This window comes from Toxorhynchites rutilus, chromosome 1, assembly GCF_029784135.1.
Source record: "Toxorhynchites rutilus septentrionalis strain SRP chromosome 1, ASM2978413v1, whole genome shotgun sequence".
Classification (NCBI taxonomy): Eukaryota; Metazoa; Arthropoda; class Insecta; order Diptera; family Culicidae; genus Toxorhynchites; species Toxorhynchites rutilus.
The window spans coordinates 176468588-176491919 of record NC_073744.1 but is presented as its reverse complement, the minus strand read 5'-3'; the positions used below and the strand labels follow the sequence as shown (position 1 = coordinate 176491919).

At 40.3% G+C, this 23332-nt stretch overlaps 1 protein-coding gene across 6 annotated transcripts in view; it reads right to left on the bottom strand.

The window, feature by feature from the left end:
- The window catches only part of LOC129762853 (otoferlin-like), a 301153-nt gene that overhangs the window by 43726 nt on the left and 234095 nt on the right, over positions 1–23332 (bottom strand). For 5 of the 6 annotated variants that reach the window (XM_055761426.1, XM_055761439.1, XM_055761431.1 and 2 more), the window contains 8 exons: positions 19034–19092; positions 18563–18749; positions 12414–12481; positions 11398–11751; positions 9323–9681; positions 9071–9254; positions 8947–9009; positions 8611–8695 (listed from right to left, as the gene is read on the bottom strand). In XM_055761426.1, the coding sequence (XP_055617401.1) occupies positions 8611–8695; positions 8947–9009; positions 9071–9254; positions 9323–9681; positions 11398–11751; positions 12414–12481; positions 18563–18749; positions 19034–19092 (1359 nt within the window). The remainder of the gene's footprint in view (positions 1–8610; positions 8696–8946; positions 9010–9070; positions 9255–9322; positions 9682–11397; positions 11752–12413; positions 12482–18562; positions 18750–19033; positions 19093–23332) is intronic. The other variant, XM_055761421.1, reaches the window with a different exon arrangement.

Here is a 23332-nt window from a genome sequence, read left to right as displayed (position 1 = left end):
GTGGATCGAATAATGTTTTTCTCCGTTAAAAGGGTCATTTAAGGCGAGGATGGCTTCAACAAACTGTGGAACCATCGGTGGCAGCATACGGATGGAGAAATATTTGCACCTCATTAGCACCCACATCAGCCGCGCACAGACCATGGTTGGGCTTGATTGATACGCTGCACTCAATCCATTACGCCTCGAGACATTGATTCATATCCGGAGGCCAGCCCCCGCAAAAGCCGAGCTGAATCTGCGGAAGAGGTTCTTGATTGAAATTCTTCTTGAGGGGCACAAAAATGATGAAGTGCTTTCCACGCGGAGCGAGAGGAAGAAAAATGTGCACCAGTCTTCGTCGGAACGGAATATCAAGTGAAATGTGCAGAGAAGAATGCGGTTGAGTAGTTGCGGAAACCAAACAAAAAATTGAAAATGTATGCAGGATGTGGGGCACAAGCCCTCATATGTTTCAAGGCCTGATAATTTGGGGGAATCAAGGATAATGTGCCCACGGTATGAACAAATACAAGGAAAATACGTGAGAAAATACGCATCACGGTGATGGTTGATTGTACGAGAATCCGGTTCGTTGGTAGTCTACCCCATGTTTAGCAACAACATAAATCGAATCTTTAAGGTGGAAACAGAATGCCGCGTTGTGCGTTGCTTCTCATCACGGCTTACAGAGGCAAGGCTAGTTCTTTAGCGAGTAAAAATTTTTTTTGATGACGTCATCCGAATTGTCAGTGTAAACAGTCGCCAGTTGTATTTTGTTTTCCGACTTACGCGTAAATGTTCCTGAAATGAAAAATCGAAAATGGTTCAATGCGCTGTGAGTGGGTGTATAAATTATGAAAATGGCATTATCGGACCAAAAAAGAGATTCTTTCGCTTTCCAAAAAAGCGAAAATTATGTTCTTTGTGGATAAATGTTTTATCAAATTATTCATGGTGTTCAATATAATCAACTATATTATCAACGCACAAACTTACAAAGCACGAAAAATAGAAAAATAAGAACACATTGTTTACTTCAACGACTCAGATGACGTCACTAAAAACAGGAAGTGGGTTATATCTATGGTATAACCGCAAGGGTGACGTAGGACTATCGTTGATTTAGAGATCATTTGTTTGAAGTTGAATCTAAATCCATCCTGAATGAATGAATAAATAAATATTTGGGTGACTTAAAACACGAGAGTGTTACGTTGGAGACTCAAGGTTTTATGCATCCAATATTGGATACAAAAAACCTTGTTCTGAAGAATAATCTTCAGAAGCTTTCCTGCTAACTGCACTTGATTGACAAATCACAAAACCAAATGTATGTGGTCGCAGTATTATATGGATAGAAAACATTAAAATAAACTCGCTTGAATGTAATTTTCAATTCCAAGGGGAACTGGCAGATTATTTTTCAGCAACGATCATTTCTTTCCAGGTTTCCTCTCGATAACCAGCAAATGAAAAGAGTTGCGCGCGTGTATGTGTGTGTGTGGCGGCTGCTTCTATGTCTTCCCGAGGAACCGTATTTCGATGCTGATACTCTCTTGGTCGCGAGAGTATCAGCATCGGCTTTTCTGCGCTCCCTCACAGTTAAAACAAACTGATTGCATTTCAGATCAGGTCAGGCCAGGTAATGAATCCCTCGATCCCTCGCCGTTCAGCTCGTTCAGTAACGATGTTGAATATCATTTCAGTATGCTTTTCGTGCGTGATTGAATCGAGAGAAGGTGTGGTTTACGATGGCAATTTGGAAGGCAAACTGGAGGAGAATGAACTCTCTGAGTATGAAAATTTCGGCGACTGAGCAATAATCAATTGAAAATTATATAATTTTCGCGATACGAAACATTTTCCGTTTTTCATGTTATGCATCCAATATTGGATACGAAAATATCCTAATGATGGGAAAGAATAATCTTCAGAAGCTTTCCAGCTAATTACACTTGATTGAAAAATTACGAAATCAAATGTATTTGGTCGCTGTGTTCGCCATATAATTTGAAAACATTAAAATAAACTCTTTCGCATGGATGTATTCTTCAATACCCAGGGAACTGGCAGATTATTTTTCAGCAACGATTAGATCTTTCCGGAATTTTCTCGATGCTGTATGGCATCCAAACGAAAATTCTCGTTTTAGTTTGGCCTGTAAAAAACTTTTCTAAACTCTAATCCATCAAATTTGGAGCCCTGAAAAGGGCCGTTGATTATATGCTAAGCTAATATAGCACCCTTTCCTTGGATTCGATGGGCCAGCTGAATGTCCTTGGGCATGATGTGACGCGTTTTGCGTGGATAGCACACAAATTTGTATCTTCTAATAAGCCTCCTGCAGCGTCATAACCGCGGAACTTTGGAAGCGCAAGTCTGTTTTGAAGTCCTGAGCAATTCCACGATCCAATAGCTGCAAAGGTAGCTTGCGGATCAGCAATTCGGTCGACTTCCGATAGCGATGAATTTCACGCAAAGTTCCCGGTCGATAGCGATGTGGCTTCTTCACCTATCCTGCGGCTGGTGCGCTTATCCGAGCTGCTTTCGTGTGCCTTACCACTGAAAGACTAACTATCTATCTGCTTGGTCCCAAACAAACGAGTCGTCATGGTGCGAGAGTAGAGTAAGAAATGAACGAAAGCAAAGGAAGCGTCATTTTATAAACCATAAAAGTATAGAATCTAAACCCCACCCTTATTATATTCGTTGCTTACCCTGAGAGAGAAACGAATAACATCGAAGTAAGTATACAGTAATGTATTTGAATCCGGACACTTTGCGTTACATTTAATACCATACCGCAGCCAAAACATTTTCTGCATGTTGAATTAATGCGATTGATTAGTAACTATCAAGAAACTATCAGTAACTATATTAGCAACTATTAATCGCATAAATTCAACATGAAAAAAATGTTATGGCTGTGGTATGATATTGAATGTAATGCAAAGTGTCCGGATTCAAAAGCATTACTGTAAAAAAGAGTTAACTCGACTGAAATTTTCTCGGTTCGGCCTGCAAAAACGAAATTAAGAGCCCCCGCCGACTGCAGACTGACTTGTCGACCGATAGTTCGGTCGGCTTCTTAATCAGTACGGAGAAAAAAAGTCTGTAGTGTACAGCATAATGCATAGACGTAAGTATGAGCTTCCCCATCTCACATTCCAATAAGATTAATGGGTTTCCAAGTGGGCGCGCTACATACGGATACGAATGATTTCAATAACCTGTTTTCGAAGCTATCATTAAGCTATTGAAACAATTTTTCGACTCAATAAATAGCAATCATATAACTCTTGGACATTTTATCTTTTGTATGAAATGATTATCATACTGTTCCGTTGATCCGAAGCAGAATGAATCACGCTTAAAGAAGGAATGGATTTTTTCTTGGAATTTAGTCAGCAGAAATAATGCCCTTTCCCAACAATTAAAAAAGACAAACGGTAAACAGTTTCATCAAAGTGATTTCTTCGATATGGGGATACATTCACTACATCATGTCATGTATTTCATATTCTTCATTAAGAAATCCATATCCATGGCACCTATCGGTAACGAATTATTATCGAAACCACGATTTTCGCTAAATGCTCCTTTCAGTTCGGCCTGTAAAAAACTTTTCTAAACTCTAATCCATCAAATTTGGAGCCCTGAAAAGGGCCGTTGATTATATGCTAAGCTAATATAGCACGCTCTCCTCGGATACGATGGGCCAGCTGGATGTCCTTGGGCATGATGTGACGCGTTTTGCATGGATAGCACACAAATTGGTATCTTCTAATAAGCCTCCTGCAGCGTCATAACCGCGGAACTTTGGAAGCGCAAGTCGGTTTTGAAGTCCTGAGCAATTCCACGAACCAAATGCTGCAAAGGTAGCTTGCGGATCAGCAATTCGGTCGACTTCTGATAGCGACGAATTTCATGCGAAGTTCCCGGTTTGCATGGTAAGGCACACGAAGTCAGCTCGGATAAGCGCACCAGTAGCAGGATAGGTGGAGAAGCCACATCGCTATCGACCGGGAACTTCGCATGAAATTCGTCGCTATCAGATATCGACCGAATTGCTGATCCGCAAGCTACCTTTGCAGCATTTGGTTCGTGGAATTGCTCAGGACTTCAAAACCGACTAGCGCTTCCAAAGTTCCGCGGTTATGACGCTGCAGAAGGCTTATTAGAAGATACCAATTTGTGTGCTATCCATGCAAAACGCGTCACATCATGCCCAAGGACATCCAGCTGGCCCATCGTATCCGAGGAGAGCGTGCTATATTAGCTTAGCATATAATCAACGGCCCTTTTCAGGGCTCCAAATTTGATGGATTAGAGTACAGAAAAGTTTTTTACAGGCCGAACTGAAAGGAGCATTTAGCGAAAATCGTGGTTTCGATAATAATTCGTTACCGGTAGGTGCCATGGATATGGATTTCTTAATGAAGAATATGAAATACATGACATGATGTAGTGAATATATCCGAAGAAATCACTTTGGTGAAACTGCATTATAAAATTATTTGTGTACGAATGCCGCAATCGATAGTCGACTCTAATTTGCGCTGGGTAATTTCCTCGGAGGACTCGATTCCTCCTTTGAGCATTAATAATCTCTTTCTGGCAAAACGATGTGGTATGAATCACATTATTTGAATGATAGAATGAAGAAGTTTTCTGCCAATTTCCTTCAACCTCCAAACGTATCTTTCTCCCGTTTGTCGTTTTCGCGTTCGCTAATCCTTTCTCACAACACCCATTTTTAGTTTGAGAAATTGTTGAGTAAACATTGTTTGCCAGTGCGCGTAGAGCGGGAATTCCTAAAGATTCATTGCACCTCTAATAAATTGCCGAAAGACGTGGTCTTACGTTGATCGCACTTGATTGAAAAAATCCAAAACGAAATGTATTTGGTCGCAGCATTATATGAGTAGAAAGCAAATAATCGCTCGAAAATGACTTGATTTTCGCGATGTAAAACATTTTCCGTTTTTCATGTTATGCATCCAACATTGGATACGAAAATTTCCACTGATGGGGAAAAAAATATTCAGAAGCTTTCTTGTTAATTGCGATTGATTGAAAAATAACAAAACCAAATGTATTTGGTTGCTGTGTTATATGGATAGAAAACATTAAAATAAACTATTTCGCATGAATGTATTTTTCAATTCCCAGGGGAACTGGCAGATTATTTTTCAGCAACGATGATAGCAACGAGAATTCCGCGCGTGTATGTGTGTGTGTGTGTGTGTGTGTGGCGGCTGCTCCGATGTTTCAAGCGGAACCGTGGCATCACTCTCCTCCTGATGGATTCCCTTTTGGCCTTAGGTGCACAAACAGGCTCTTGGTGACACCGTTCATCAGCGCTTTCATGATAAACGAAATTAGCTTCACAACAACAGCGACAACATGCTCCAATCGCTGTTCAATCATAACTGAGTGGGTTTACGAGCGGCGCTCGCTTATATACCGATTGGTGATTTCAATAGCCTGTTTTGAAAGCAATTTTAAGACTATTGAAACAAGTTTTTGGATGAAAAAGTAACAAGTATATGACGCGTAGACATTTTATCTTTCAAATGAAGTGTTTATCATACCATTTCGTTCAGTTGTTTAAGAGCTATTAACGCTCAAAATCTCGGTCTCCGGCGTAACGCTTTCGTTCTCGAAACTTTGGTTTTACACCCCGGTATAGAAATGAAAGACGTAGTCCTACGTCAAAACAATGTTTGGGTCAATAAGCCACAGACATCACTCATACACCTTTTATCTTTCGAAAGTGATTGTTATGCCAGTTCTGTTAACCATGGAATCTATTTGGATTGGATTGGGTTCGTTAACTACGGAAACCAAATTTCTCTAGTCGTTTGATGGATAGATGGAACTTTGTCTTTCTGCTTTCTGATGGGACAAGTCCTCTGGGGTTGCAAACAAATCACGGCTAGTGCAGCCACTAACTCTTCGGAATTCGACGGCTCCGGAATGGTCCGTCCGAGCGAAGCAAGTGAACTACTTTCGGATTGGGAGATGTTTAGTTTTCTTACCATTGTGTTCCACCGAATAAAATTGCACCAATGTGTGCGATATCAATTTTCCAATCTAACTTTGTATTGTGCGAAACGGCTGTATGCATCAGCATTGAGGAAGACTGCGTTGGAGCGAGACTCTGACTTGAACAATGATGATCACGATCTGATTTCTGGAAGCTCTAAAAGCTCACAGTTCGTTAGTCTCTGGTCTTGGAAAAGGATAATTAGGGAAACTAAACTAAAATCTCGGCCTTGAGAAAGACTATTTGGCAAACTTCGCTACCGTCTGGTCGGTAGCTGGATGACTGATGACTCGTGAATACTGTGAAATCACGCATAACTTGTTTATACTGAAAAAAATTAGAACGGGTGAAGCCTACATCGCTATATTTTCGCTCTCCACATTGACTGTAGAAGGAACGCTGCATTTGCTATTTCCATGACATGAAAACTGCTGATTTGTTGATTTCGCACCATTACTGAAAGACGTAGTAATAGGCTCTTAGGGTTGCATTCGAAATCATCCTCTGCGTTTGAAGTATTTTAAGTAGAACAGCCGATGATGGTGTTCAGATGGTTGGTGTTAGTGATTGGTGTATTATTTTAGCAACAGCATAAATTCTCTCATACCTGTCAATACTTTTCAAGAATAGTCTTCACTATACGAATGAAAACGGATTTAGGGAATCTTGGGCAGCCCTTCTATTATATTCAAACTTTTTGGATGGGATAAAATTATATACAAATTCATCAAATCCATCTAGCCCAGTTTCTTTATCATTTGAATTTTACTATCTATATCAAGTTATTGATACAAACCAGTCTTCCATGTTTCACAAAAAACACTGCGTCCGGAATAAACATGTCCACGCTGCTGTTCGCAGTTTTGTGTTTGAATACAAACATATTTTTTTCGTACCTATGTTTCAAAATGTGACAAAATGTTTGTATTCGTTGTAAGTTTGGACATACGATGTTTAATCCTAATGTTTCACATGATGTTCAGTTTCTCTTGTATTTTCACCCCAAGCACCGGCAGTGCGTAGAGTAGAAGAAGCGAATCGGACACCACACCACCACCACTCAACGCGTGGTGTGTTGGTATGTTGACATGGAAAAAATGCTTTCCTATCATGACAATGGGTGCTTCGTCTAAAATATTGGGCAAATAAAATAAACCTCTTTATCTGTTCTGAACAAAATAAACGTCGATTGATATCAGAGTTTTTCACAATTGATAAAATTATTCAGTGCACGCATCAATTTATATATTGAATTCATGTAACATTCGCTATTATTAGCTATTTGAACAAGTGGCGGAGACATTTAGTTACCCACAACAAATTTCGATTACAATACTTCTATAATTTTAATCGAATATAAAGTACCAGAATTATTCAGCAGTGACATGTTAGGCGTTACGCTAACCACTCGACCACGGGAGCAACGATTTTGACTGGATCTTTGAATGTTTACAAAAGGCTAATACTGCTTGTTCGCGACCCGAGGTATAAAACGAGCGAAGAAGAGGAGAAGAAAGGATGAAGCAATCGCATGCACACATAGCATATGTAGTATAGTGTAAGTGTAGCTTTTAGTTTTTTCCTTCATTCTGTTTGTGATAACATCGAGAAATTAATGGTGTGTTTTAGCCGCTGAAATTTCTCTGCTGGTTCTTCTGTGTGCCGCTGAAGGTTGCATATAAATTATATTATAATATAAATAATATTATATGATATAATACTAATTTTTGGGTATTTGATTTTTTGGTCAGCATTTGTACGACGTCGCCCGCTGTGCAGTCGGTTCCCCAGACTTCAATTGCCAACATGCACGCAAAAAAAAATCTCATGGAAAGCTTCTTTCTATTCAGAGAATGTTTTCTTTGCACGAAACCAAGGATTATTTAATCAGACTTGCAAAATGTGCATGAACTCATAGCCTCTTAGTTCAAGCAACTTTTGTAATGCGAACTAAATTTCAAGTTCGTTTCTGTGAAAAAGTATTCTACGAAGAAATGTTTTGGGATGAATAATTTCTTTCCGTGTATGAAAAGAAACGAAACGAAAGCAATGAATACTGCGACATCGGGTGATATGTTTGTACATAATGTTCTTGAATTATGAACATCGTGTTTGTTTTCACATGTTTATGTATGTGAATCATTGTTCGTGTTTGGGATAAACATTCAATACTAGCGAAAATCATGTTCGTATTCAAACAAAAACATGGAATTTTCACATCGCGTGGACATATGTAAGTGTTTTTCGGAAGACTGATACAAACTAACGCACACCGGGAGAAAATATTGAGTAGAAACGTTATAAACTTTCTCTTACATCCGATTCCCAATTGATCTTATTAAACGATGTATGTCAAACAATAGAACACAGTATTACGAATAAACATTCCTGTAACGATCAACGATAACCATTCCGGAACAAAATAAGAACGAACACAGGACCAAGCGATGCGTGAAAAGTTAACGCCATTCCTTCACAAAGAACGACAACCAGATACGAAGGAACATTAACGAAGGAACATTAACGAAGGAACAATAACGAAGGAACAATAATAACATGGGGAAAGATTCTATCAATACCCGGGGCATCATAGACCGTCTTCAGGTCGATCTTAAACGAGCCGACCACCGTTCCGGAGCGCATAAATTTGCGCGAGTGTATCACCTGTGGGATGGAGATTTGAAAGCGGGGATTCACTCGTATTCTTTGGGTAAACGAAAGGTGTTAGTAGTTAGAAGGTGCAACAATGTATATTCAGTGCATGCAAGGTGCAGTTACGGGAGCGTCCATAGATTACCACCTGACGACCGCTAAAACCCGACTATTTTCATGTCTCATGAATCAGAACATCATCTTGAGAATATTGGTTTGAAACAAATATAGAACACAGAAAAGAAGGCACCATTCATACTTACAGATAGCGTGATGATCTTATCGAACAGCATCACAGGCGGCATGTGGAAGTCGAACACAAAGTACTAGCGAAAGGAGGTGAGTTAAATTATAGGGTCCCCGGAAAGACACGCGAATCGCACCCACCTCGTTGTAATACGGACAATTGGTGCTCTCCTTGACGCTGGTGTACTTCTTCTGGTCGCCCACCTGGATACAAACCACCGGATCCATGTTCAGTCCCGGCAGTTGTCTCGCCTCGATGATCGTCACGCAAACCTGAAAGTCTTGCGATTTGAGGTGATCGTTGCATTTGGCTAGATTTTTGATCCTACGTGAAATAGAATAACAGAAAGAAAAGTCGATAAAGCGTGAAGAGCGAAAGGTTTCCTGACTCACTTTTTTAATTTCTCGTTGTTGGCGTTGTCCTCCCCGTCACTGGACGCATTCGAGTGGGTACCGGCTTGTGAGAGATTCTCGTATCCAGGCTGACTTGGCCCACCGGCCGTGCTTGGACTAGTCACGGCCGTTGACGGATCGTTGGTGTGCGTATGGCTGCTATGCAGCCCCAGACTTGCCGGACCTCCTAAGGCATCTTCCGAATCGGTTATCAGCGAGCGGCCCTCGTCTTCGGTGCTGCTGTCGCAGCGACTCTCTTTCGAGGGATGTCGCGAGCGACCAAGTTTCATCAAGTTCCGCACCGTCCGCAGGGTTACTTTCTTCTCCGACTTGGCCGGACGGGAGGTGGATTCGTTGTCCTGGAAACGATCATCAGACAACCCAGCACAAATTTAATCGTATAAAATGCCATTATTGGAGGCGTTGTACATACATCCAAGACACCTTTGAATGATATATGATGCGTATAGCTGGCATATACATGAGAAAGTGGAAGTGATATACGTATATGCCAAATTATATATACGTATTTAACGCCGTATAAAGGGTGTGTCACATCAAATTGCATCACGGAGAAAACGCTGTAGAAATTCGCCCAGTAGACCGATCCTTTTGAAAATTTTAGACAGTAAAATAAAAAATTTAAACAACTTTTGGCATTTTCTTTTTATTCATACTTCGAGCCCAAGTCCGTATGCTCGCACCTTCCTCTTTACCCCGTCCATAAGGTTCTGTACAACGTCAGGTTGTAGTTTTTTTTTTGAACAGAAATCCATTTTCTCTTGAAGTCCGCCTCCGATTTGACAACTTTTGGGTTCTTCCGGAGGGCCTGCTTCATAATCACCCAAAATTTCTCTATTGGGCGAAGCTTCGGTGCGTTGGGCGGGTTCATTTCCTTTGGCACGAAGGTGACCCCGTTGGGTCACGTACCACTCGTACCACTCCAACACGTCCTTTGAATAGTGGCACGAAACGAGATCCGGCCAGAAGATGGTCGGGCCCTCGTGCTGTTTCAATGGTGGTAGTAAGCGCTTCTGTAGGCACTCCTTAAGGTAAACCTGCCCGTTTACCGTGCCGGTCATCACGAAGGGGGTCCTCTGCGGAGAAGAACAACAGGCCCGGCAGCTGACGAAAGTCCGCTTTGACGTAGGTTTCGTCGTCCATTACCAGTGCAATGCGGCTTCGTCAGCATTTCGGTGTACAGCTTCCGGGCTCGCGTCTTCCCCACCATGTTTTGCCTTTCGTCGCGGTTAGGAGCCTTCTGAACCTTGTATGTACGCAGGCCCTCCCGCTGCTTGGTCCGCTGGACGAATGAACTTGACAAATTCAGCTTATTGGCGACATCCCGGACCGAACTTCTCGGATCACGTCTAAACTGCTTAACTACGCGCTTGTGATCTTTTTCACTGACGGAGCATCCATTTTTGCCGTTCTTCACCTTCCGGTCGATGGTTAGGTTCTCGATGTATCGTTTTAGTACTCTGCTGACCGTGGATTGGACGATTCCCACCATCTTACCGATGTCCCGATGTGACAACTCCGGATTATCGAAATGAGTGCACAGGATTAATTCACGACGCTTTTTTTCGTTCGACGACTTTTTTCCAAATTTACGAAAAATTGACAGTGAAGCATGGCCAACGTGATCTATACACTCTTATCTGATTATAAGCGAAAGCTGAAGATATAATTCCTAAAAATTAAATTTCTACAGCGTTTTTTCCGTGATGCAATTTGATGTGACACACCCTTTATAACGATATTATGACGCTTGTTACACTGATATGCGATTTGATCCGATAATGTTATATAAAATAAATAGAATGTACATATGTGATTCTGTATAAACCAATTTTATGGTGCTCGTTATACCGATATACAACTTAATCAATCAATGATATAGAAAATCTAGTTTTTGCATTTTATATGATTTTAGACACACATGAAGAAGTTCAATGATTTGTGATTTAATACAAATTTATATGTGACCTAGCAAGTGTAAGAATTATACGATTTAATGTTTGCTGGGGAGGTCTGTATTTGATTCTTGAACGGGAACGAAACTCCCAACATACCGAAGAAGCTCTATCCTGTCTGGCCGCTGGGGTGTTACTTTTCTCGTACAACGAAGTCGAGCCGGAGGACATAACGCGCTTCAGGATGTTCGGTTTACTGTTTCCACCACCTCCTCCTTCTCCACTGCCGCCACCGCCACCCGCACTGGCAACGGAACTTCGTCCGGCGGATCGTTCATTCCGAATAAGGCTCTTCTCCAGGTTGGCAATGTTCTGCTCAATGTCCAGCAGCATCTGCTGGTCGTCATCGATGCTGGATGACTGATGGTGTAAGCTTTTGGCCACATGTGATGACTCAAAATTACCCGACTCGTCGTCCGGGCTTTGGTAGCTGACGTCGAAGCTGACAAAAGCCTGTAGAACAGAAAAAATTACACAAAATTGTTCATCAATCCCCATCAATCTGCGGCCGCTGAAAAATAAACCCGAAACAAAACACAACTCACACACATACTCGGGACACCCATCCCGGATCATTTCCGACCGAGTTAGCGGTCAAGTGGTCCCATAAAAGGCTCGATATTAACGCCCGGCAATATTACCCCATACAGACGCACTCAACGCATCGTTTTCCAAAGCAGTAAATGTAAATTCCGTTAAAGGCCAATCCTGCAACACCAGACCACCGCTCCCCCCCCCCACCAACGTTAGCAGTTTGCGGTATCGGCCAGTTGTGGTAGAAGGTGGATCTTCTAGTACACCGTTCGTTACCAGCAGATGTCGTTTCGCTCGTTTCGTTCAAAACGACAAGCGGAAACGGCGACATAGCAGGCTGGTGCGCTTTTACGATGTGCGAGAGTTGTGATGTTGTGTTGATTCCGAGGGAGAAAAAATGTGGAGTTTATTGGGCCATAATAGGAATTATTTCTTGTTATCGGAACAACTTTTTAACGGCCCTCTCTTGAATGGCGGCAATGAAGTGTCAATCACGAGTAGCATGTTGTGAATGTAAAAAAAGGGAGGAGGTTCACAGCAACAATATTGTCCCTTTCGTTCCAGATCAGAGAATCACTTACATCAATTGGTTTGTTGGAGAGATCCACGAAGCGATCCTGGATGTGAAGTCGGCCCTCTTTGAGTAAACCTGTGAATGAGCAAAAAGAGGGGAAATGATGCACTCAATATGGTAAGTGCGGTTATGGTTATACCGGAAATGGAGCACTGGAGCATTGAGTATATGTTAGACGATTATTTGAGTAAACAAAAAAAAATAGTTATGCTCCTCCCTCTCCCTTTCCTTCTCATGTAGGATACATTTTAAGCATTGAGAAAAACAGCACTCAACGTGATAAAATACTGCCACATGGTCAGGATAATTGCAACATGTTAAATCGTAATGTTGTCTATGTGACACAATAATTGCGTGTAAAGTGCTCAATTAGCGTTGACGGCTTGTGAATTAATATTCCATTTCAGACATTTTCTGGCACTTGCCACGCTACGCACTGAACAATAAGCGTCATCCAGTCAATCATTCCTCGATTCCCTCTCTGACATTTCCATCTCGTGTTTCTGCGGAAAACAGAACATCAAAAGCATCTTGTTTTGGCGTTCACGACATGCAACCAGCGTTACGGTGACCTTCACCGGTCACATTAACGGTGATCCGGTGTCTGTTTGACTGAACGAGACAAAAAATAAACAATAATTCGCCATTTCAAATGTCTTTGAAGAATAATTGGAATCACGCCGCGAGGGCGCATGCCGTGTTGTTTCTAGTACAGTAGAACCCCCATTATCCGCGAGCGGATGATCCGCGGTGCGGTTTATCTGCGAAAGCGAGCTCCATAGTAATTCTATGAACCTACCCTAAATTTGACAATGAGTGGTAAGTTTTTGTTTTTCTGTTTTGGTCATGACTTTCACATTATTTGACTACTGGTGTACACGATCGGAAAGATGTTTGCATCAATTGATAGGGAATATTTCTACGCATCTATCGCAATTAATAAAACGTTATTTTTCATTACATAAACAATTGAATAACTGTAAAATGTTAAGCGTTATCTAAACAACCTAACTGCCTCGTTTTGATTGGCCCGATTTACGGTTTCTCCAACACAGCCTTTAAAACCATCAGTCTTAGGGAAATCGACATTGCAAGCACATGAAAGTAAGGGGACTTTTGTTCTCACCGAAATGTGTTCCCTAACACAGACTTCAAAACCAAGCAGCGTTCTGGAAATTGGCATTGCTAATACATGCAAGTGGGGGATTTTTTTTACTAACGCGGATTACAAAAGCGGGTACGAAAACCACGCTTTGGCTCGGTTATTCAAGATTGCATTGGAGGATATGCCTTCATATCTTCTGCTCACTGAGTTTCTACGCATACTATTTGATGATTAGGCAAAATGTTAATAACCATTTACTGCGATAACGCCTATTGAGTAAACAATATTTAGAGGCGAATGAACTGCAAAGTTTAAAGCCTCTTAAAAACAAAGAAAGAAGAAGAAGTAAACAATATGTGTTCGACGTACATGTCAGAATCGAAACTGAGTACCTGAAGTTAATCAAATCAAGCAAAATCGCGCTTCGAGAAGTATGTATACATGAGATGCAAACTTAGAGGGAAATGTAAAAAAAATAATCGTTTGATAATTCAATTCTTCCGTTCACATACAGGGTGGGCCATTTAAAGTGGAAGCATCTGGCAACCCCATAACTTTTGACAGAGATGTCAGATTAACAAATGTCATACCGCGTTGGAAGCGTCATTTCAGTACAATTTTAACCATGGAACAATACACACCTAAACAACGCGCTGAAATTGTTCAGCTGTACATTCAAAATAACTTCTCAATTGTGTTAACTAAACGTGCGTGGAAAAATAAAAATGAAGTTAAAACATCGCCTGGAGACAACACTATACGTCGATTATATGCCAAATTTATATCGTCTGGTAGTGTTGGTAATGCCAGTCATCTGTCCAGACAACGACCAAGACGTTTCGACGAGAATATTGATGCCGTTCGAGCCAGTGTTGCAGAGACTCCATCGACATCAGGTCGCCATCGTTTGCAAGAGTTAGGCTCTAGGTTAAATGGCTCAACAACTTAACCCTTCATTGTCAACATATCCTCATATCCCCTCCTTTTTCTGAAGAAAATATGTCACCCTTCTAAACTCGAGTTGACCGCGAGTAATCGGTTTCCTATATTATTAACATTAGAATTAAGGAAAAATGTATATATACTAGTAACAATACAGTAAGGAGTTCGGCTCCTTTAAACCTATGTAACTGAGCCTGTAAAAATAAACGATTTAAATAAAAAAAAAACAACTTAACCCATCTGACTTACCACGTCGACTTGATTTTGCGAAATGGACCATCGAAATGGCCAAAAATGAACGTGGCTTTTGGCAAAAAATCATAATGTCTGATGAGGCGCATTTCAACTTGAATGGAGGAGTGAATAAACAAAATTGTCGGTTTTATGCTACTGAAAACCCTCAATTCATCGAAACGCAACATCTTTACGACCAAAAAGTTACTGTGTGGTATGGCATTTATGCCGATAAAGTCATCGGCCCGTACTTCTTTGAAAACGAAAATGGAGCAACGGTAACCGTGAATGGGGAGCGTTATCGGACAATGATAACCGATTTTTTATTGCCATTTGTTCGTGAAAATTAATTGGACAATTACTGGTTCCAACAGGACGGCGCTACATGCCATACAGCGGCTGCCACGACCAAATTATTGCGCGAAATGTTCCCCGGAAGATTAATATCGAAAAACGGCGATTATGACTGGCCACCGAGATCACCTGATTTGACGCCTCCTGACTTTTTTTATGGGGATATTTAAAATCCAAGGTATACACTTGTAAACCAAGGACCCTGGCTGCGCTGAAAGACAATATCCGACAAGAAATTGCTGCCATATCGGCCGAAACATTGGGCAAAGTGATGGAAAATGCCGAAAAAAGGGCACATTTTGCGGTCAAGGCCTGAGGCGGTCATTTACGAGATATCATAATCAAAAAGTAGTTAGAACAAATCTCCTATAAATGAATTTCAAAAAAAAAAAAAAATTTTTAAATTCCACTTCTTTACTTTGCTATTTTAGTACACAAACGAACAGAACATTTTTATACAGTGATAGACATTCGTTTAGTCGCACTTGAAAAAAAAAAACTTGAAACACTTACAAAACAACAAGGAATATTCTTTTTATCGGGATACTCATTTGCTGTAGTGGTAGTATATTTAAGTCAATTTTATTGAAAGGACGCGCGTCACAATCACACACACACAAGGCGGCATCGGTGGATATAAACATTCAAACGTCGTTTTATCCCGAGACATACGATTAGCCACAGGGCATACAAATCAGGTTTTCGCATAATCACCAAGCCTTTATCTGTCTTTTTTGAAAAAATACTTGGGAATGTTCAATTTACAAGGTAAATTTTAGATGTGTAACGTAAGAAGTTGATTTAGTAATCTACGTAGAATTTAAAGGAATGGCGAAAGATATTTTATTGACGGAAGAGGTGCGGGAGATATTCAGTGAACAAAAGTTTTCTAATCGCTCGATCGTAACAAATATTGGTCGATCTGAGAAAGTGGTACGGAATTTCTTCAAATAGTGCCTGAAAGATGGGATATAACGACCAACCAATGGGAACACCAAAGTTACTTTGCGTCTTAAAGGTCGAATAAGACACGAAGCAACCAAGAAACGATGTCCTGCTCATACATTAAGGCAGAATCGGTTGTTCCAGTAACGAAGAGGCATATTGCGCGCATCTTGAACGAGTCACCAAACATAATGTGGAAGAAACTTCAAGGGAAGCCGAAACTGACCGTCACCCATAAGCAGAACCATCTCATTTTCGCCCGGCAATACATGGAATGGAAACTGGAATGGAGAAATTTTCTATTTTCCGTCGAAAAAAGTTCAATGAAAGAATGTCGTAATATCGAAGCGAAACTTTGGGGCGGAAGTTTGACAGTGTGGTGAGCCGTTTCCTATCACAGCAAACTTCCCATTTCTTTCATTTTCACCCGAATGAACTCCGAAAAGTATCTTCAATTACTGGAGGACGTTTTGATTGGCCATATTGAGAATAACGCTATCGAGGATATCGTTTTTTTCAGCAGGATAATGCATAGATCCACGTTTCCAAGCAATCGAAGGCATGGTTTGCTGAGAAGGACATTCCGCTTCTTGGATGACCTGCTTGCAGTCGATTGCAATCCCATAGAGAACCTATGGAGGATCTTGGCCGAAATGGTCTATGCAAACGGATGACAAATTGACAACATTTCCAGTCTCAAGGCAGTAATTCAGGAATGTTGGGCTATAATCCGAAATGGAGGTGGACATACTAAATATTAGCTACCGATTGGACTCGAAATTTGCCGCACAAATTTTCTTTTATTGAAATTTTAGGATGCGGCTAAACGAATTTCCACCCTGATTCCACATATTTCAATAACTTAGAAAACAAAAAGTCAATTTATACTTTTTTTTAGAATGAATTCGATGATAATAAACAGTAATAGTCTTTTATGAACAAAACTGTACAAATAATTGACTTATTTCTAAAAATATTGAGAAAAAATAGGGTGCGGCTAAACGAATGTCTACCACTGTATATACAGCCATTGTATGCCAAACCGATATAGTGGTTCTCAGATTTTCGTGAAAATTGGTAGTTTTGTTCTTTATCGCAACACATTAGACCCATATTTTTTTTACTTTTTCATCAGGGTGACCATTTCCATTTTAGGGTTTACGAAAAAATCAACCTTTTCCTCTTTTTACCAAAAATAACTTTTTTCAAAACTTTTGAACTACTAGACCGATTCAGATGATCGACATATCAAATTTAAACCAAATACCTGGGCTTTTTTGAAAAAATACTATACCTGCAGAAAGTTATTTTATTGTTTTCATAGTCTCAGGACCAAAGGCGCTATATTTTTGTATATTTTTTTCTGGAAAGCTGAGGATTTTCACATAACATACGTCGAAACCAGAGAGGCATTTTTTTTCGTTTTTGAGTTATCAGAGATGTGTTATTTTTCGTTTTTAAGTTACGATTTTTCAAAGTTAACATGTTTTCAGTCTTCGTTCAATATTTCTATGCTACTAGACTGGATGTATGCGACTAGAATTCAGTTAATTGGCAAATGTGTCACTTTTCCAAAAAAGAACTAATTGGCGTTAATTTGATATGTCAATCATCTGAATCGGTTTAGTAGTTCAAAAGTTATGAATTTTTGAAAAAAAGTCATTTTTGGAAAAACGAGGAAAAAGTTGATCTTTCGGACAACCCTGAAATGGAAATGCTCACCCTACCGAAAAAATTAAAAAATACGGGTCTAATGTTTTGCGATAAAGAACAAAACTACCACTTTTCACGAAACATTACGTATTGAATAATACGCTAAGGGGTTTATCGCCACATGACAGGTACACTAACCATTGAGATTTTTCCAAAATTTTTTTTTAGCAAGAAATATTGTTTTCCGAAAATTTTTTAGTACCTGGCATAGATGGGGTGAATATTTTTGTTCCAATTTCCAAATCCTCTATCATATTCGATCAAGTCCTTTCTCAAATTTACGGTGTTAGACATTACATCACTAAAAAAACGATGTTATCCTATACTTCACTTCTTTTCTGGGTATAATATGTATTGTGGATGTTATAACTTCAACAGAAGTTGATGAGTTGCGGCACTAGAGCATAATCAACAGCATTCCCCCCCCCCAATGCCTGGAATCCGAACGGCCATCTTAAACCCCAAACCAATTATTGCGCCAAAATGGGTCCCCTGCTTTTGGCTAGACACAAACGAAGCGTTACCGTTTTCGGAATTTAATAAGTTTCGCAGAACTTTTTGCTCCGTACAACTTTGCGCAAGTTACACGCAAAAGTTTTGACAGCGATGTCACTTCCGGATGGAAGCAACAAGAAATGGGAAAACAAACGAACAAACAGGTGGTTGCGGAGGAAACCTTCTTTTCCACCATTGTTTTAGCAAACAGAAGGCACGTTTCTCCACTCTAGTTGGCGGCGGAGTGGGAATAAAATGAGGGCTTCAAGTGTCAATTAAAGTAGGCCTAGGAGAGTTTTCCAGGGGGTGGCCGAATGAAGGTAATCAAATTGATTGCCGGTTAACAGAACCCAAATGATTGAGCTTACCCTGCATCAGCATTACATAGCGACCGACGATTTTCGTGCTGCTGGTGATGGTTCCCCGACTTCCGCCGCGTGTCGTAGCCGATCCACCGATGCCGGTCTTGAGTAGGATTTTGGTCGTTTGCTGGCGCAGCTCCACAATCACCATTTCCTCCTGGTCGGCCGGTCGGGCCAGCGGCCAGATGAAACTCTAGAGCAGGCGAAGAAAATCAAGAGGAAACGCAACGGCAAAATAAAGTAATTTGTATGGTAATGAGATCACTCTGAATGCAGCTCCCTGGACTCGCTTATGATGGGAGTTTTAGGGCCTGATTGAATTTTGACGAAAAACTTTTGATTTTTTTTCTCGTCAGAAACAAACGGCAAAGGATACTGTTGACACAGGTATCTCAGCCGGCAAACTGAGTAAACTCAGACGTTCTGGCGAAGCACGCGGAGAAGTGATCCCTGGAAACAATTTGTTGTCGGTCCTACCTGATTCACATCGATGAATTCCGTGCTACAGTTGAGTTCGGTGGTCGTATGGGCAACACCTGCGGAAGACGCACAGAAAGATTGGAAAACAAATATTAGCATTTCTGACGAACGACAACATGCATAATGTAAGGCAATTAAGACTGAGTGAAATTCCCAAAAGTTTGGAAAGTTCCTCCAGGTATCCTCCCCACCGTTCCGCTCTGCTTTGTCTCTCGGACGACGATGGAAATGTATTTCATTTTTTTTGTTTTAAGAGTAAAAGTTGGGAGTGCGAAAATACCGCAATTTCGCCGCGGGAGGAATAATCCGTGGATTTTGCTGGTTCGAGAACATAAACCATAGATTAATGTTAATGCTTTGCTTTGTGCTTGGGGTTGTCTTTGCGAGACACGCTCATGCGTCCCGGAAAATTTAAGTGATTTTGTGTGCTTCCATTAATCGGCTGTGATTGATCGGTAGGAAAGCTGCTGCTTGTTATGATAAACGAATATCCCGTGCTAGAAATTGTTGAACATTTCCGCTCGATTTTCCGAGTAAAATTCGCGGCAGATACTTCCCCTCATTTCGTGTGACGAAAAACGTGAAAAGCACGAGTCACTTGTGTTACTCGATTCTAGGAGAAAAGGCGGCAAAAAATCAACACGAGTGAACATCAGCGAACTTTCGCGATATTCCTGATGACAAATCATGGTATTATAGTTAAGATGATAATAAATGATAGTAACTTTTATTGACGGGTATAAAATGGGAGCTTTAAAGTAAAATAACTTCAAAAATAGAACGAATTATTTTGATGCAATTTTTTTTTATCTCACGTCACTTGCGGCGCAGAATAAAAGGGGTTAAGTAGAACGAAAGCGAGGAATTAGCCCCTGAACCATGTCTATGCTGTGAAATCGACAGCGATACCAGTCCCTTCCTCGCCTCGGACAAATGAATCGGCCGCAAGAATTCGCCTCTATAATGTTTTTCTCTGAGGCCTATGTAAATTATAAAGTCTATAATACAACTGCCAAACTTCAACCTACCTTCCATCCTTTTGACGTAGAGCTACTAGGACAACAAGAGTAACAGCGGAATAAAAGTTGAATACATCAATACTACTGCGAAAACGGACGCAGCTATCCACCGAGCATATCATTCTACCAAGGGGAATAAGAATAATAAGACAATGAAGTCAACACACACACACACACAAGATAGCTAGCAGACAAGTGATTTTCCTCATACTAATGTCACAAACAACGGTTTTACTCGATACAATGGAAGCCTGAAGAGAAGCGAAACATTGCATTGCAAGCCCCACACCTATGTGATTCTCTACCCAGCAAATTCGGATAAAATTCGCTGCTCCCCTGCGAAATGAATTTTCTACCCGGGCATCAGTCAACATAGCAACAGGAGAGGTAGCGAAGCACCAACATCAACAAACACCGTCAGCAGCAGCAACGGTAGCAGCAGTAAACGAGTTTTTATTTTCTGCACATTCTGAATCGTCTGCTTCGCTCCTGTCATAACGTGGTTCATTCGCCCGTTTACAAAGCAGAAGCAGCTAACTGTTTTCGTGCTATTGATCCAACTCACACAGTGATGCAATTTTGTTCGGTTGGGACACCGCGAGAGAACAAGGATGAATCATGAATCAACCATCTTCAGGTGCTTCCACAAAACCATGCCCCTCTCCAGGGCGAGTTATTTCAAAATGAGCGGTTCATTCCAATGTAATATCCGAAAAGATATGCTTGATTTTTTCCCCCATCGATCTTTCAATATTCGCGCATTATTTCCAGGTTAAATGTGGCGTCAAAGTGCAGCTCATTTCAAGGCGGTTTGTGTGAAAAAGGTGTGTTCACTGCTGAGAAAACTGTGTTATTCGGTTGAAACCGAAGATAAAAAATTGTTTCAATGAAAATTCGGTTCGGATTTCCAGTTAGAACGGCAACTGGAAATCCGAACCGATTTTTCATTGAAACAATTTTTATCTTCAATTTTTTTCTTCAGAAAAGGTGCTGCATAATCCAATTTGTAGATTTTTTATTTGAGATTGAGTTTTTTGGAGCGTTTGAAACATAATTTTGCTAAGAGATATAGAAAAACAAGTAGGATATTCAATAAGCTCAGTATATAAGTGCCACTTTAGACAACGGGCAATCAACAGTATGTTAAAGCTGAAACTACTGGGAGTTAATTTCAAAATTATATTACTTCGCTGCATTGAGAATGGTTTATGCCGCTCAGCGCAAGCATTTAGTACTGCAATGTGCTCGATAATGACATATGTGATAGGGGATGAACTGATAACCTCGTCACACTCACAGACATAGATTTAGCATTCGCCAAAACACCATCAGATGCAAGCTGAGGGGACTCTGGTACACACATGCATCCCTAACACGGACTACTAAAATGAGAAGCCTGATAAAATCGTCATTGATACATCATCACGATTTCGGCAGTCATCAAGCTAGCAACCAGACGGCAACGAGGGCGTCCAAAATGACTTTCCTTTCAAGGCCGTGAGTTTGGAAAAAGTTTTCTATATTGTCCTTTTTCAAGACTAGAGACGAATGAACTACAAAAGTTTAAAGTCTCTATAATCAAACGCTAACTCAATCGTTCGCCAAAACAGCAATCATCGTTCAACAACCAGCTGGCAACCAATCGGTGGCGAGGGCATCCGAATAGCCTTTCTCAAGGCCGGAAAAAGAAAGTTTTCCTAATGGTCCTTTTTCACGCTTACAGGAAGAATTTTAAGCCTCTATAATTTAAGACATCATCAGAATCGCAAAAATTATTCTAAAGCGTTCATTTTGACGTAGGACAACATCTTCCAGTAAGGGTGCCAAGTCAGCAAACAGGTCACGTTTTTTTAATGAAATAAAATTAACGTTAACAACTATTTTCTCTACGAACGAATTCTGATAATTTGCATACCAATCAAATCGGAGTTTTTTAAAGATGTGTTTGATATTCTATAAATTACAAATCCCTAATACATAATTCATTCCTTTTAACCTGTTTCAAACTTGTTTGGCATAAATAAGCTATCCATGATTTGAAATCACAGTTTCAATCCAATAAACGAGCAGACAACATTCGTTCCTAATGCTGATATCACACATATATACAAACACTCACAAACAGTTAGATGCAAGAATGGGAAGAATGGAAGATATTGCAAAACAGTAACGCAATTTTGTTATGCGCTTGTTGAATCGAAAAATGGCTTGCTATGAAGTATGCGTTTGGTTGATTCGCCAATTTGGCAATCTAAAACTAAACACTTAACTATCGGCCGTGAAAGAAGCGATATTCGAGCCTCGTCGCTGGATGTCTGATGGAAAGTATCTGAAGTATGCGTATCATCTTCTTCTCTTTGTTTGTTTACGCAGACTTCAAAATTTTCGATTCATTTGTCTCCGACAGTTGAATCAAATTTTATCAAAGAAGTCGTTTTTTTAGAAACGCAGTCAAATTGGTTTCTTCAGATTCATCTTGACCGAGAATGTTTCGTAGACCTGCATCTTTGATATGCTTTGTCGACTTTATTTCAGTCGAACCGAAGAAGTGTGGTGTTTTGAATTTTGTGAAGGTTGCCTGAATGTACAGTTTAGGCAGATCTGATGTTTCAGACAACATATAATGTCAGATTGAGGGCAGGGAATTTCTTGAGGTTCTTCTTGTCGGTGGATGCGTTTCTTTTTTCACTTTTTTAGTTTCACTCTAGACAGCGATCGGCCAACGCCATATGCTGAGGCTGAGACTTAAGATAAAAATTAGAATATGTCTTGAAGGCTACAATAAAGTCGCGCGTCAGGGCCATAAAAAAATTACTGAATAATTAATTATAAAATTTCGTTCCTTCCTAAGACAATATCGAAAGTGATATTTGAATTGAGGCTCAATTGAATGCAATAAGTTTGTAGTCCTACATTAACAAAACGGTCGTGTCTTGGACACCATCCTTCTAATTTTTCGAGTCAATTAGTTCATTTTCCGGGTACATTACATGACGAAAATGTCATATCAACATTTGAAAAATTGGAAAAAAAATTAAAACAATATATTTGAATTGACAACGCTTTTTGTAGTCCTACGTCTCTCCGGCAGAGATGCCAATCTTCCATAATTTTTCAGAATTTTCCAGACTCTCTGGCACTTTTCTTAATATCCTGAAAAACACGCAATTTTGCAAGAAGTATCTGAAATGATTTTGAATTTGATTTTCATACTTTTCACTTAATCTGGATGAAAGTTACTCGTAATAAATATACAAAGTTTTACTAGTTGGAAATG